This window comes from Ctenocephalides felis, unplaced genomic scaffold (genome assembly GCF_003426905.1).
Source record: "Ctenocephalides felis isolate EL2017-DRISC unplaced genomic scaffold, ASM342690v1 CF-g0.4_SCAFFOLD_01786, whole genome shotgun sequence".
Lineage (NCBI taxonomy): Eukaryota > Metazoa > Arthropoda > Insecta > Siphonaptera > Pulicidae > Ctenocephalides > Ctenocephalides felis.
The window spans coordinates 218921-236540 of record NW_020537940.1 but is presented as its reverse complement, the minus strand read 5'-3'; the positions used below and the strand labels follow the sequence as shown (position 1 = coordinate 236540).

The 17620-nt window shown below is 35.5% G+C and overlaps 1 protein-coding gene across 1 annotated transcript; it reads right to left on the bottom strand.

Annotated features, from left to right (window-relative positions):
- Positions 1-2532: 2532 nt before the first annotated feature.
- On the bottom strand, positions 2533-2910 carry LOC113374445 (zinc finger MYM-type protein 5-like). Its single transcript, XM_026614488.1, has one exon. It carries the CDS (start codon positions 2908-2910, stop codon positions 2533-2535), a length of 378 nt encoding a protein of 125 aa, XP_026470273.1.
- Between the last annotated feature and the right edge of the window lie 14710 nt (positions 2911-17620).

Sequence of the window (17620 nt, the reverse complement as noted above, 5' to 3'; positions counted from 1 at the left end):
TATATAATTTAAATATAACATTACAATTAAAATAATACTAATAATTAATAGTTTAAGTAACATCATTTAAAGTTTACTCGGCGCGATGTTTTTGAAGCAAAGTCTTCAATCGCCTCCTGAATACTAAAATGATCAGCAATTTCATTTTCTATCGCTATTATTGACAAATTACTAAGACATTCTTGAGACATTGATGTTCTCAGGTAATTTTTAATTATTTTTAGTTTTGTAAAACTTCTTTCTCCACATGCAACAGATACTGGAACTGTCAGTAAAAGTTTTAAACTTTAGGAAAGACGTTTCCAAGCTGTATTTATATAAAAATTTAATTAATTCTTGAGGGTCTTTCCTTTCTTTTATAAGAATTTTTAAAGAAACCAATTCATCGAAAAGTTCTATGCCACTGATATCGCAGGATTCATCGCCATCTTTAAATTTGTTTTGTAAATCGAAACAATTTTGTTTTATTTCGTTGAGTTCCATATCAATAAATTTATAAAGAAACCCAAAAGAGTTTTCAAAGTTTGATAGTGTTTAGAAACGGGTCGTCAATGATGAAACTGCCGTATCAATTATGATATAGTAAAAAGTAATTTTAAAGTTTTCTTTTGGTGTCAATAGAATGTCTTTGTCTCCTTCATAGCTGAATAGTTTTCGGTGGCGTCGGCGGCTTACACTAATTTCAGCAGGAAAATCTGGTACTGCTTCTAATACTTCACAAAGTTTATTAGCCATTTGCAAATAATTTTCAAAACTCTCATTATTTCTTATGCTTTCAAAAAATTTCAATACCCATCTTTTATTGATTGGGCGAACTAATGTTCCAAGAAACTTTCTGCATTATTTTACTAATGAAGTCCACCTTTTCCAAAACTTCATGCCATATTATTATTGAACATATGAATTTATAAGATTTAATTTTCATTGCCAAACATTCAGCTTCATGTCGAACTGCTGGCGTAAGAGATTTTTCGACTATTTCTATGAGGCTATCATAAATTTCACCTAATTTGTGGCGCAGTGGTCTAATTGCTTTAGTTTTTGCTTCCCACCGAGTTTCACAAACTTGTTTTAATGTTAATGTTTTTATAGAGTTTTTTAGTATTTGCCACCTAAATGGTGAACCGCTGAAAAAATTGTAAATAGCTGATATGTTACTAAAAAATCTACAGTTGAAAAAATGAAACTTTAGCTGCAACATTAATGGCCAAATTTAACCCTTCCGACTCGGATGCCGCCGCTCCGGCGGCATATCGTGTCGGCGACGACTCGTCGCAAACTAAACTTACATTTAATTTTTTTTTATATTTTGAAAATTAATTTACTATTACATTCATTTATTGATTGATTTATCAATTTTATAAATAAATATATAACAAAATTAATTTATTAGCTCATGATCTCCATAATTCTAATAAAGATCTGTGAAGAAATGATTTTTTAAACAATATAGGGTGCAATTTTTTTTAATTTTCAAAATTTTCTATTTTATTATCATAATAACTATATTTAAAAGCAATATAACCACATTTTGAAAAAAATCCGATACAAAAAAATACCGAGTTGAGAGATAAGTATAGCACTATAATATTCCGAGCGCAGCGTACCGACTGGCAGTCCGACTCCCGAGTCGAAAGTGTTAAAATATGCGCGTTGCATGGCATAAATAAAACTCGTGGGTAACTGTCAAGAATTTGTTTTTGCAGCCCAATATGTTTTCCGGACATCGTATCCCTGGCCCCTCATGTAATTAATATTTAATCCTAGATGATTTAGCTTTTCAATTAAGAAGTTATATAAATAATCTGCAGTGGCTTTTTCTGATTGATAAAAACCAATAAAATTTTCTCGTATTTCAACTCATCATTTTCAATATGTACATACCTGAAAACTAATGTGATTTGCTCGACATGCCCAGCATCCGGGATACAGTCTAAAATCACAGAAAAATATTTTGCCTCTTTTATAGATTTTAGTATATGATTTTGAATTTGGGTCGCAAGTATAGAAATTATTTCATTTTGAAATCGATTTCCCAGGTAATGTGGCATGTGGATTTTTAAAGCGATTGATTTTTGTGCTCGCTTTATGTGATCTGCCATTATATCATCGAATTTTCCTATCATTTCGATGGCCTTCAAAAAGTTACCATTATTTTTTTCGTACAATTTGTTCGAAGATCTTCTAAAAGCTACACTGTCCAGCTAAAAATTGCACCACAGATATCGTTTGCGTGGCAATTTGACACCATCGTTTTTCCTCAGCATTATAATAGCGTTGCATATCCTTATCAATTGTGGTTTTCCTTTTTAAATTTAACTCCAATTCTTTCCACGAGCTGCAGTTTTGGATATGTTGAGATGTTTTTTCGTGGCGAGGTAGTATTTCTGATGTGTGTTGCCAATCGTTGAAGCCTTCGTTCACTAATTTCATTTCTTGTTTGCTAAATAATTTACAACAAAAGCAATATATGATGTCATTTTTCGGTGAATAGATTAACCACTCACGATTGAACTTTTGACCATTAGACATTTATCGATAAAAATAAACATTTGAAAACGATCTTCCTGACTGATTTTCTGCATATGCTGATTGTACATTTTGAACAGGGCCCTTTTCGATTAAAATATCTAGCACTTTATTGGTAAGTGCCAAAGGCCAGGTTGCTGGATCATTCAGTTCCATACACATCGCAGAATAAGCTTCATCAATTTCATTAATATCGTCGATACTTGCTACTGCTATATCTTTAATTTCATCATTGCTATCAATATTGTCATCAACATTTGCGCCAACGGTAGATAATTTATTTTCAGTTTTATTTAAATCACTAATTGAACTTGTTTGACTACTGCAAGTATTTTCCGTTTCTGAAGATTTCTCCAAAAATTTTTTTAGTGAACCAAACATTTTGTTGGATTAATTTTGTTTTTTCCTCCCGCTTTCTCTTATATAGGGCTCCAGACAATCTTATAGCTTTTCTATCAGACATTCTTAAGCTTTTTACCAAAATGTTAAAAATATCAAAAATAATTTATATTCAAATTAGTAATACATTTTTCTTATTATTATTAATAAATATGACAAAATTTGTAGCATGGAACAAAAATTTTACTTACCCTGGTAAACAAAATTTTCCTTTATTACTTAAACTTTAACTATTACACGCTCAAAACACTTAATTAATTAAAACACACTGAATAACTTAACGCTTACGCACGAACTAATCGCCCTTTTTATGCGTATGGCTGTTTTTAACCAAAATTATTGTTTATATAATATTCGATAAAGTGCTTGAAGACTCTTGGAAATGTTAAGATTATGATAAGAAAGGATGAATTCATAATTGTATATATTATAAAATAAACTTTAAAGCCTCTTAAAATTGTAAACGAACATCTGAACATCTCGAATTACCGCCAAGAGATTTGTTGTTATATGCTTATGTTAGTTTTAACGTAAATCAATCAATGATTGCCAGTGTTTTATTTGTGGTCAGGTACGGAACCAACTAGTCTGTTTTTAAATTTCAAAGCATATATTGTTTAACATGGTTTTATATCAAACTGTTAAGTATAAATCTCATGTGTGAAAACAAATTCTGCTCAATTTGTGAAAATTGAAATCCTGCATAATTTTCATTTGTGAGTCTTATAGTAGATATTAATTCCAAAGCTGATAATGTGAGAGCACCTTTTAAATAGTGCAATTTCTGGACTGGCGCTAATTTTGAATTATTATGTATCAATGAATTAAAAATGTCTATAAAAGCCGTCCACTCACTATACTCCCCATTAAATTTTGGTAACACAATGTCTGACAATTTCACATCTATCACGCTACTTGTTAATTTTTAGGATTTTTGATGGGAGTCAATAATTGATTTTATCTCAGCCATCATATCAAAGTATAATTCAGAGTACTTAAGGTACTCATCAGTGTACACGCCTGGAGACATGCTTTCAAGCTGCACGTACACCTCATCCCAGTTGTGGATACGTTCAACTAGCTTCTGCTTCCTAACAGAGAGACCCTTTACGTTGTCGCCCTCCTGTAACATATTTGTTGATGGCATTGAATGAGGATTTAATCATTTTATAGGTGCCTTCCAATGAATCCGCATCCGCCATTATACGAGCCAGTTATACTATACTAAATTAATATTATTACTACAAGTGCTACACAATGTACAAAGAAAATGAAGAGTTCTTAACACATATTACTCAGTCAACTAATACGGGAACAAAGTCAACAAACACACTTATATGAAATGTGTAACAATAGTGAGGTTACTGCAATGCATAGAATTATGAATGACTCACGACCCCCGTGTTTTGAAATACACGAGTCAGCGATGATCCTAATTTTTGTCTTCCACGTGGGATCCTAGTAACACGATATACTCCCCAACTTGTGTAGAAGCTTGTCGATTATCACTTAATCATCGAGTTGTATGAAATTAGTGATTGAATGAATACCTTTTTCTTGCGCTGCGAACTGAATCCTAACCTCAAAAATTTGGAACTCCCAAATCTTTAAGTGACGACGATGATTTCAGCGTCCGAACTGCTAGCTTGATTAAGGAGATTCTTGTTGCTCTGCTTTTTGTTTACGAACGACATAGACAATTTCAATGCCGCATGCGTAAACAAAACAATACACGCCGGTGATAATACTTGTATATAAAAAACTTTCCTCACCACAGTGTATAATAATTCTCAAAAATAAAGCTTGCACTGATGAATATCCGTGAGAAAGACCAAATTATGGTATAATGAAGTACTGGATGGGTTATGAGTTAATGTATTTGACACGATGTTTACTCCTCGGCGGTATATGTACAAGAGAGAGATTACAATCTTTGCAACTATTGCGGAAAGTCATGTCAAAACGTGAACATTACGTTTTGCATGACATGGCGCCAACATAACAATAACGCGTCGTTCTGATAGTACAAACGACGCGCGCGAAGCTTGAATTCACATGTGGGAGTTGTAATGATAATATATTAAATTAGAAACTCCCAACATAAAAAATATATCAAATTTATTGACTATAAAAATATTACGATATCAAAAAATATACATGACAAGTCCCATTGTTTTTTTTACAAATCAAAACCAGTCTGCTTGATATCCCCATACACTCCCTGCCCAGTGTTGATCTCACAGTTTAAAAAGAAAATACAGGGAAACACGTTATAAAAATGTGGTGGGAAAGCAGATTATAGCAGACCAGTGTTGTAATACTGGTCAATTACAAATTTTCATGTTTCGACAGCAGATCCACCGTATGTGGTGATTCGACCTGCCATCAACTCCATATTCTGCATAAGATTCTGACTGAAAAAAAACATGTGGAAAATTTCCTGTACCTCGATGTCGGTAAACTTCTAAAATTCAGCCTCGATCTAATTGGTATTAGTTATATCAGAATTACTTAATGTTTAGAATGCATAATTTATGGGTACAGTTTCCATTTATGCAAGCGTTGCATTCGTATCTGATGAGTTCCGATCAGAGAAAGAAGTTGGCTCTTTATCCAAATCAGGATCATTGGTTTCTTTGACATAAGAGTCCAGAATTGTGGAATCCAATAAATTATGTCAAATTTTGTTTTGACTCGTCGTTGTCACCGATATTGGGAGGTAGCATTATAAGACGATTTGTTGAGTTAACAGAGAAAGAGAGATTTAATTGCATTCCAATGAAAAGTTCAGGCTCCAAATTATTTTTTCTGTCAGCAATAAATACTGAGGTCTGGGTATACCAAATGAGTAACCTCGGAAGTCTGATCCAGATAGTAAGTGCGTTAACTATGATGGATTGGACTGGACGTACCTTATAGGTCGTCTCTGAAGACCAGTGATTATGGTGCTGCGTCAAAATCAATTTTTAAAAACAAAACTCCTTTTTTTTTCTTCGTCTCCATCGTCGTGAGTCACCAATGTGGGAGTCGTCATGATTATGATAATATATTAAATTAGAAACTCCCAACATAAAAAGATATCGAATTTATTGACTATAAAAATATTACGATATCAAAAAATATACATGACAAGTCCCATTGTTTTTTTACAAATCAAAACCAGCCTGCTTGATATCCCCACACACAGTTAGAACTATGAATAATTCTGTCCACTTATCAATAATCTATTTACTTCGTCAGGATATTATATTTATATTTACATGAGATGTTCATTCTTCGACGGCAAAATTAGAAAAGGGATTAATCCTGAGCATTTACGTACTAAGTGTAGCAATTCCCGCGCTCAAAAGTGCAAGAACTAGGCGACCATAGAGTTATTCTCGGTCGAACATTCAAAATGCCGCTAACATTCGGCCATCCTAAACTTCACTCGTCCCCGAGTAAATAGTTTCTAAAACGCGCTGGTCTATGTCTCTGACGTTGTGGGCGACTCCTGGAATCTTCCTGTCGGCATCGGCTCCAACGATGTCCTCTTCTTCATTTGCGGCAGGTTCCCACAGCTTCAGTTGAGATACATGAGCTGTAGTACGGTATCTTCTTCCAGTTGCATCTTCCTGCATGTTGATGATGCCGTAAGTGTCTCCTGGTAGTATTCTGTAGATCACCATTGATCCTCTGCAACTTCACGGAATCGCCCGTTAGGATTGGCGCTGTTTTGCCGTACACCATGTCGCCTATGTTCAAATGCACGTTTCGATGAGCATGTTTGTCATATCTCTCTTTGAATTTCGCCTGTGTCATCTCAATTTTCTCGAGAGCATCTTTTTGGAGTATCACTGGTTCTATATAGCGCTCTTCTCGTTCAGTCAGCTTCCGTAGTGGTCCATAATCCCTCCCTGGTATGTATCCATACAGCAGCTCAAAGGGGGTCCGTCCCGTACTCTTGTTGAATGATGAGTTCAAGTCCCACGCTACTGTCTTCTGCTTCCTGTCCCAATCCTTGCCGGTCTCGTCCTCCAGTGTCGCCTGATTCACGAGTAGTTCAGCGTGTGTCGAATTCCATGTCTCGTGCAGAAGTCCTGGAATCCCTTAGTTGTGAAGCAGGTTCCTCGATCCGTAATCAACCTCATTGGGGCTCCATATGTCAGCACAAAGTCTTCCATCTTCCTGATCGCAGTTTCGCGCTGATGTATCCCGACACGGCTTCAACCTAACAAATTTAGTCAAATTTCAAATTAGAACAAGTATATATTTGTTCTGTTTGCCACTCTTGACAAAAGGTCCCAAATGTTCTACATGAACTATTGCAAACGGTCTCTCGCCTGGTGTTATTGGGTGCAGCTCTCCTGCCTTCTTACCAATTTGGGCCTTTGTCAATCAGGCAGTGCACGCTTTAATATGTTGTCTAATATATCAACGCATTCCTGGAAAAAATTAAAACCGTTGCATCTGATGCAACGTACGATCCAATCCAAAGTGTCCGCCATAATCATGGAATCTGATTGCCATCACCTTCCTGACAGTTTTGGGTATCACGTACTTCTCTCCATCACCTGTGGATTTGTACACTATACTTGACCTTACCAGATATCCCTCAACCTCCGACTTTTAGTGTGGACTTCTCTCAACACTCCGTTTGGATAAAACCTCTATTTTTCTCTTTAATAATGGATCGTGGTGTTACACTAACGTGATGATACACTAACACCTCGTCCTCTTGGGTTGTCATGCTAAAGATGGTAACCACATCCTCCAGCTGGTCCATAGCAGAAGCTTCTTCTGTTGGAGCCCTGCTCAATGCATCCCATGCTGTTTTCTCACGTGTCAATGTGCTAAACTTGACAAAAGTGTGTTATTCTTACAATCTAAGTTGGCTAGAACTACTGATGACACAATGATGATATGCTAACATTGTGATAGCTATTACACTGTCACTAAGCTAAGTCTGCGTATATTCTTACAATCTGAGGATTTTTCGTCTTATTGGCATTCAGGAACACTAATGACTGGGAATGTGTAATGATAGTAAAATGCAAATTAATTAACAGACTCCTCAGTCTAGTTACGCCCCATATTATGGCCAGGAGTTCTAGCTTCCTGGAATGGTAATTTCCCTCTGGTTCATTAGTCTTGCGGCTGATAGCATACACAGGGTGCATTAGCTGATCATCCCCTCTCTGCAAAAGCATGGCTGCTAGTCCCAGAGAACTTGCATCTGTATGCAGCTCTGTGCGCATGTCAGGGTCAAATATTTTCAGCAGAGGTCTGCTCGTAAGTGCGTTCTTTACCACTTGAAAGACGGACGAATTGTATATACCTACATTGCCTGAAAACAGTCAAAATGACTGCGTCGTGAAAAAATAAATAATGCGTTTAGGAATTTGTTTAAAATTAATTTTTATTATTTCATGTACTAATTACATTTATACAAATTATCTATAAGTGCTAAAAATAAAAAAAATAGTTTATCTGAAAAAAAAGTTTATTATTTTTACAATTCATGCAAATATAATTTGAGATCTTTTTATGAGTACATTTTCCGCAAACATATTTTTTGCAACTTTGACACGTATTATTAGTTTTATTATTATCACAAAGTCTTATTTGGCAAATTTTTTTTTATTACAATTGGTATTTGAATGATGTCTGTGGGTCGTCATTTTCCTCTGATTTTTTTTGTGTTGATGTCGTGTAGTCCGCGAAAAGCTGTTCTGCCAATTCAAACAAAAACTGTTCTCTAAGAATTTGTTTTCTTTGGATTTTTATTCCTGTCGCTTCCTTGTAAAGAATCCAGGCATTTATCGCAGCCAAATCCAAAATATTGAAAAATATTTGCAGGGGTCATCTACGTGAACTGGATTTCACGGTATATTTTCTTTACCTTTGATCTGTCATGTCTTCTTTGCTGACTATAAATAAGTCAATTTCAATTTTTTTGCCTGATAGGCCCCACGAGTATATAAAATTCCAATAAATGCACGTATTTCCGGTTACGATGTTGTTCAATCGTACCCCAAAATTTGACTGCCCTCTTCTTCTGTGCACTGTTTTATGTGCTTGATAATATAATTATCTATTATCAACAAAAATGCACTGACAAGATCACATGTAATAATATTCTTTTTTGCATAGCTTGTTGGCCCTTTCACACCCTTGAAAACACAATTAGATGATGACCTTCCTGGAGTACCACCTTCGGCAATTTTTGTCCATACAGTACCATCAACAGCTGTTTCCGTTTCTTGAATTCTTTCATCAGTTTCTGAGCCACTTGGCACCCTCCTGCATGCACTGATGGCACTTTCATTTTCATCAATAGTAATCACCTTCATCGCTACCCTCAGAATCAGATGATTCACGTGGAATATAATCCGATTCATCTTCAGATTATTGTGCCAAATTTTTTGCATTTGATTTTATGTCGGAACACTCTTCACTTATGTTTGTTAGCATTTGCAATAATTCACTTCTGTTCGACATTTCATTTATAAGTTCTAAAAAATCAACTGAACAACGCGTTATACTGAAAGTTACTACGTGAAAATGACCGGTCTAATGTCAATACTTACCATAATTCGGTTATTTCTATGTAACAAATGCATTATCGCTTATTGGAGATGAATGCACGCGAGATAACAATTTGCAATACAATAACAAAACCGTTTGTTTATGTAAAATTTCTATAGCAGTCAAAATGACTGTTTTCCGTCCATGCAGGCATAACATGTAAGAATATTGAAAATAAAAGTGAGATAAAGCAAATAATACGATTTATCTACGCATTTATATGTTGTATAAAAAGCCACAAAATTTCACGAAGCTGTGACTTCAAATACATAGTTATTTTTTTGTTTGAAAATGGAAAACAGTCAAAATGACTGCGTCCGTCTTTCTAGTGTTAAATCATTGAATAATTCCTGATGCTTCTCTGTCCATGTGAACTTTACATCAGCCTTCAGGAGTCCTGTAAGTAACCTGCTCCTCTCTGCAAAGCGGGGTACAAAGCGGCGGAAGAAGCGGGCCAAACCAATGAATCTCCTCACCTCATGAACATTCTTTGGTGCAGGAAATTCCTCTATGGCTTTCACTTTCCGTGAACCAGGTTCTATTCCCTTGCTAGAGATTTCCATCCCCAGGTAGCTCACCTTCTCCTTTAAGAACTCGCATTCTGAAAGTTTGATAGTCATACCTGCTTTCTTTAATGCCTCTAGCACGGTTAACAATCTTTACTTCAAGTCGTTCCAGTTCCTTTCTGGAATTAAAATATTGTCAAGGTAATATAATACAACCTTATCCCTCAGAGGTCACAATGCGAAGGCTCAGTTTGGAGAAGTAGGACGGTGCATTCATCAGCCCAAAGACCATCCTCGTGAACTGGCCTGTCTCATCTGGGGTAATGAAAGCAGTCTTCTCCATTGCCTCATTCGTTAAGGAAACCTAGAAGTATCCATGAGCTAAATCTAAAACAATAAACATTGTGTTATTAGCCAATAATGCCAAATGGTCGTCCATGTTTGGCAAAGGAAAATTCATTCGCTCTGTCTGGCTATTCAGAGCCCTAGATCACGACCACCATGCGGGATTCTCCGGCCTTCTTCTGTGTCAGTAGCACTAGACTAGCATAAGAGGACTCAGCATCCGTCACAATCCCAGCTTCCCTCAACTCTCCAACAATGCGGCTAATTTCCTGCCTCTCTAATTTGCTGGCTCGATAGGGCTTTGCCCTGACTGGTCAGCTGCCTGGTATCTCCTTAACCCTTTTAGTGCCGGGCGAAATGGAGGTGCCTATGCGAGAAAAACTGGCCGAATTTCACAGTTTTACAAGGGTTCGGGTAAATGTTTATAAAAACCAAACGAGAAACGATATTTACATGATTCAAAAAGCTGCGTATTATAGATGAAATACAAAACGAAACAATGACACTAGTTTTTTTGTACTCATTTGAGAATTATAGAAAAAAACAAAGGTATATATGTTTATAAATAAAGTAAAAGTTGAGTTCTCTCGTACAAAACGTGTTTGCACATACAAACAGCCATCTTTTCACCACAATTTTATATGAGTCAATTATAATGGGAGAAAAAATGGTCAATACCATTCGGGAGAAAATGGAGAAAACTACTTTTTTCCAATATTTGATGGCTCTTCTTTCATCTAAGTATGAATATAGCATCATGTCTGACGTGTCTACGCCTCCCATGTGTTTGTTATATTCAGCTACGATTGCTGGTTTTTCGACCTGTATTTGTGCATTCCTTTTCCTGATTGTAGTCGTTTTGTTCTGAGCCTTCTCAAATGTGGACATCAGTAAAACATTTTTCTTCTGCGACTTTTTTTCCCGGTACGCTAATAGTAAGACTTCATTATTATTTTGTGTTACATAAAACACTGTCGACAAGTACCGATAAGGGTCCAAATCCACAGCGATTTACGCCGCAGATCGAATATCGCCTGAGTGGCGACCATCGGTGTTTATGTTAGACTTCGGTACCTCTAAGCGATAGGAAAAGGTCGTCGTCCACAAAGAGTTAAAACGAAAAACTATTTTTTTTAATTTTCTCATAGTGAAATTAGATCATTTATAACGTATTACAAATTTATTTTGAGATAGAGTTCTCTCGCAATGCGAATAGTAAAGCGCTACGAGGCGCGGGCCGATATATTGGCTCTGGCACTCCTCGCGAGTGTAGCAAGAGCCGATATACCGGCTCCCGGCACTCAAAGGGTTAATGTCCACTTCCTGATGTCTTTCGAGATACATGACCTATAATTATTTAAAACATGTATCAGTTCATTTATGATTTCTTTGGGTTGGTTTCCCATATCTAAGTCAATCATAACTATAGGATCTGTCTTAGTCTCTGTTTGTCGCTGTACTGTCCAAACTTGTCCTGTGTGTATCGTCAAATCTTTTGATAAACTTACAGGTTTGTCATCTAAGTTTAGTACTGGTACAGTCAAGTCAGTCTGTTCAACTGTAACCCTGACTAAGTTACTGTCCCTGGAGGTAGTGTTGTTTCAGTGGCTGTCCTCAGCCTCTGTTTTATTGGGCCTATCACTTCCATGTTCGCAAAGGGATGTTCCTCGTTGTACCTAAACGTCAGTTTGTTGTATCTGTTCGTGTAGTACAAGTGTGGTAGTTCAGTAAAAGTCCGTCGAATGATCACATCCACGGGTTGTGTATCATCTGGCACTATCCTAATAGGAACATTCTTTGCCATGACTTGGTCCACCTCCATCGTCACTATGATTGCTGCAGGAGATTCAACCATGAAGTGTTCCGGTCCCCAGCTCTTTATCATCATAGGGCTATGCAGTATCTTGTACTTTGCATCAGTCACCAATGACTTCCTTATCGTTCTCGTTCATAGCTTTAAATTCTTATCATCTATGATAATTGATTTCAGATATTTACTCAAAGACAGGTCCTTGCTATGAGTGATGCATTTGACCTCACCACTAGGAGTCTCCGGTTCAGTTTTTGGTCGAAACTCTGGGCAGGCACGATCCAGATGTCCCTTCATTTTACATCTGTAGCACTTAAATACCATCTCCCCAGAGTATTTCTTCCTCTCGCTTTTTACTGTCGTATCTCCTGTCGTGGCTGGTACTCGTGGTGGCTCTGTGCGTTCATTGCTTTGAGTCCCACTGCTTTCAACTGCTTTCCTGCCTGCTGCTAATTTCTCATACTTTAATATGCTTGCACTTAGTTGTCTGGCATTGCTGTGATTTTCACCTGTCACTAAGTAACAGAAATTCTTACTTCGCAGTCCGAGAAGTATTTTATGTTTAGTCTCCCGGAAACTAAGGTTCAAATCCTGGCACAGTTTTCTCTTAGAGTGATAGTATACAATGGCCTCTTCCGACTTCAGTTGGACTCGTTTCTTCATGCGTTCCCACTTCGATTTATCTCCATCCTCTACATGTGTGAATGCATACCTGAAACCTTCTTTAATGTCGTCCCATGACTTTATTTCGTCCCTCTTCGTGTCGTACCAATCACGACCGGCACCTACCAAATTGCTTATTGCGTTGTCCAACGCAATATTATCCGGCCATTCATGCCATGACATTAAACTATCAATCTTTCGCAGCCATGCTTCTGCCACTTCGGTTCTGCCGTCGAAATCCCCCAAAGATTTCGACAAATCCGTCATCAAGTGATATACCGGTCTCGTTTGCTCATCCTTCTGTTTTAGTAACGCCCTTATCATGTCGTATAACAACTCGTCGCGTGCCCCAATTACGATCGTATCGTCCGCCTTCAATTTGCTTTGGAACTTCTCAAATGCGTCTGCGTTTCTCTCCATTTTTCCTACTAGGAGTCTACGAAAAAACAAAACTACAAAAAGTTCCAGCAATCGCTTCTCGCGAACAAGGTGTACGTACTGTTCCTAAATCGACATACGATTTAAAACAGCCCCTTACCCTAACTGAAAACACACGTTATTTGACACCGCTTCACTTTCCTAAAACAGAATCACTTTAATATGCTGAAATAAAATAATATTAACACAACACGAAACTTACCACCATGTGGGATAGCTCATTCACACTTCTGAAATGTTAGAAACTTTAATTATGCGACTATTTACATTAACCTCAATGTTTCAAGCTGAAAGTAATACACATATATAATTATATTATATAATAATAGTGCACATATCCTTAGCAATAATCTATTTACATCGTCAGGATATTATATTTATGTTAACATGAGATGTTCATCCTTCGACGGCAGAATTAGAAAAGGGATTAATTCTAAGCATTTACGTACTAAATGTAACAATTCCCGCGCTCAAAAGTTCGGGAACTAGACGACCATAGAGTTACTCTCTGTTACGCAATTGTAACGCGCGAACATTTAAAATGCCGCTACAAATATATACATACCAATAATAAATAATGTTTTATTTTTTATTCTTTTGTTATTAATATATTGAATTAATAATTACTTATTTACACAATCTGTTGCAACAATCTAGAAAAAAAAACAGATATATTAATATTACTCCACATATCTGTATATTATTACTATGAACATTATTATTGTTAAACATGGAAACATATTATGATGAAATGCAGTTCTTTAATATAACTGTTATAGTTTATCAAATTTTCAGATAATAGTAATATCAATTTAATGTAGACAAAATTGTACCTAATAACCCTCGAAATAATTTTCGGTCTATAGCTCGCCGCTTGCTTCTCGAGCGAGTTGCTGAAAATGCCGAAACTCACTGCCATACACAAATAGTAGTACATCACGCTCTATAATGGTTCATTCGTGACCCATTGCACTCTCCGACACATGCTCAACATACAAAATTCTGGTTTTCGGAAGATAAAACCCACATCCTGGTGATAGTTCCTCCTGAAATATTTGATAGCCTCGGGTATTGTGATATCTTTCAAAAGATATTATTTCAAGTTAAGTTTATACATTTATTTACCAGGTTCATAAAATTGTTCCGGAAGCTATATTAATAGAAAAAAAAGATGATTTGCTTCTACATATATAAGAGATGAGAATGATATGTTTATTATGTGAACCAATAGTTTAGATACTCTTGAAGTCTTTTGAATCGATAGCTATCAAATATTAATCATCACATTTAAATTATTTATTATTCCAAAAATAATATCTAATTTATCTGGATATTGGAATCCACTCTAATAATGGTATTAATTATCTTAAAATAATCATTTGACTCATCTTTATCTACTTTGTTTTCAACTCCCCATAGTTGATGATTTTTTAAGGCTTCCTTGGTAACATATGAATATGTATAAGCACTTTAGAGTAACTCAATATTAGAGAACATTATTATTATAATATCATACTATACCTCATACTATATTTACTTACTATATACATTACTTACCTCATACTATTTACTATATCATACTATATTTACTGGATATCCCACACAGCACAAGCGCGAGTCAGGAGCGACCTTGGGTTCGCCTCGTGAGTCGATCGGTTAAACTTTTGTTGCACCACATACGTGTATTTTGGTCAATCTTCGCACAGAAAGAAACCTAAAGTCCGAACCCGGTTGCGATATTTGCCGATCTTATTGTAATATATTGTAGATCGAGAAAAGTTCGATTAGAAATCAAGATTTGGCACATACATTGAAAATATTTTGATAATAGGTCAAAAATTTGGTAAATTGTCTGAAAATCCTATTAAAATAATATTTATTTTCATGAAAGAAAGAAATATCTAAGCATTTCACTTTAATATATTATGAAAATGATACGATATGAAAATCTTACAATATACAAGTATATAATAAACCTTATTTAATAAAATAATAAAATAAATACAATGAAAACAAAACAATACAATGAAAAACCTATTTTACTGTTCTTTTAATTAAAAGACAAATAGCTAAAAAAATTGACCAACGCAATCATTTCTTCCCATTTAAAATATATTTTTGCACAAAGTCCCTAATTTGCTCTTACTCCTTCCAAAAAAAAATTGACTTCATTAATGTTCTTAGCAATTTGGAGTTTGGTATTAGCAAAGTGAAAATTTCCGAAAAAGAATCAAAATTAAGACTAACTGCAAAGTTACCGGAGCTGATAAGGAAAACCTTACGGTTGTAATGAATTAGTCTGATTATCTCTAAAAAACTGAAGTCTTTTGCAAGATGCTCAAATATATAAATCTTTAATTATTGAAGTTTGATAAATATGTACGCCACTTTCACACGAAAATTGTGTTTTTAAACACCAATAATAAATATATTACATTTAAACAAATATTTCATTATTGCTTTCTAATTTCCCATAACAGCTCTAGCCAACTGTTCTTATTTTCAGTGAATTTTATATATGTAAAACATATTTTTTATTTTTTTTTAATTTCTCTTAAAACTTTGTATAACTAAAATAAATGAATAGTTCGTTACATTCATTAGATCAATATAAATTGTATATTATATAATATGTTCCCAACAATTTCGAACACACGGACTTTCATTTAACGTTTAAGCTATCGAGTGCAATTGACGTGTTCGTATTTTTGACATATCTCGGCCGCGAAATTACCCTCATATGCCCTCATACTATAGAACATCTTTTGACACTTTTGTACCTGAGAAATGTATGGCATAGCAGTCCATGTATATAAGGTCTATGGGTGGACCTCATAATACTTCGCCATGTAAGAAAGAAAGATCTACTCCAGCAACATGTATTCTGTGTGGTTATGCTTATCCAAACTACAAAGGTTGTCATTTCTACAAGGATTATAATTATTATAAACAACATAATTATAACTTTAAAGAAAGAAGACGAACCACGGATAGAATTAAAACATCAAATACAGAAGAAACCAGGCGGCCAATAGCTAATTCTTACAGTGACCATAGAAGCTATTCTGAAATACTAAAGATACAACGAAGTAACTAAAACGAACAGTCACGGGTAACCGTTGCTCTTATCACATTTATTAGTGATTTTATAGACATGTTCAAACAACTAATGGAACAAAATAGATTAGTCATGAACATGTTAACCAAATTAGTTAAAAATTAATGGCCAAGTTTTTTCGGATTGCTCAATGGAATGCAAATGGTGTTTTAAATCATAAAACGAATTAATATTATTTTTACAACACACGATTGATGTGATGCTAATCAGTGAAACGCATTTACCAAATAATCTACATTTCAAGATTCCTTTCTATTCTTTCTATAATACTAATCACCCAGACAATACTGCACACGCTGGATCTGGAATATTGATTAGAAACAGTATTTCGCATTACACACAAACAAATTTTCAAGAAAATTACTTACAATATTGTGACGATTTAAAGAGGTTGATGGTCTCTTTCTCGGGTGTTGCAACGACTACCAAATATTACATCTTAGCGTTGCATCCCCATTACGAAACATTTACCCTAACTCCTTAACCCGACTTCTATAAACACCCTGTAATTACCTGTGGAAACTAAACCAACTAACTACACGAATGAAACAGAATGTACTTTTAGCTTATTTAATATTACTTTAATATTACAGGTGTGATGGCATGACAGTACCTACGTACTGTCATGCCTTCTGCCTAAACTCTAACGTACAATCTATAAACCGATTAACCGGATTAACATAAACGGAGTATCGGAACATACTAACGGAGTCAACGGAACGGAGGGAATAGTTTATAAACAATACACCTGTCCTTTGCTGTAACGGGTTCTAATCTCCTGGCACAAAATACACACCACTATACACTAAGCGGGTCCAGGGACTCGCGCCTGGACCCGACCGACCTCCTCAGAGGATGTTACATTTCATAATGCCTTTTCAATACCAGACTCGGACCTTATATTGCAGGAACCCTAGTAGACGTAAGTGGGGGAGTCCAATTGCACTGAGGGTTGTGCAACCCCTTTGACGACAATATCCTATATATCCTAATTATATCCTAAAACTAAACCCTATTACTATAATTATGTTTAATTATTAACATATGTACATCTATATATAAGTTCTTATATATATTTAAAAAACAAAGAGAAAAGTGAAGAATTTTTTTTTTAGTGGATTGGTATGCGACTAAAATATTCTTTTATTCTACTAACGTGGACCGTGTCGTATTTGTAACTATTTCTTTGGCTATTTGCGTTGGTACTGCCTTCGTTTAGACCCATTGAGTCAGGTAGTCGATTGC

Coding starts and splice junctions, on each gene's coding strand:
- LOC113374445 (XM_026614488.1), bottom strand. CDS start 2,910: ATGTTTGGTTCACTAAAAAAATTTTTGGAGAAATCTTCAGAAACGGAA.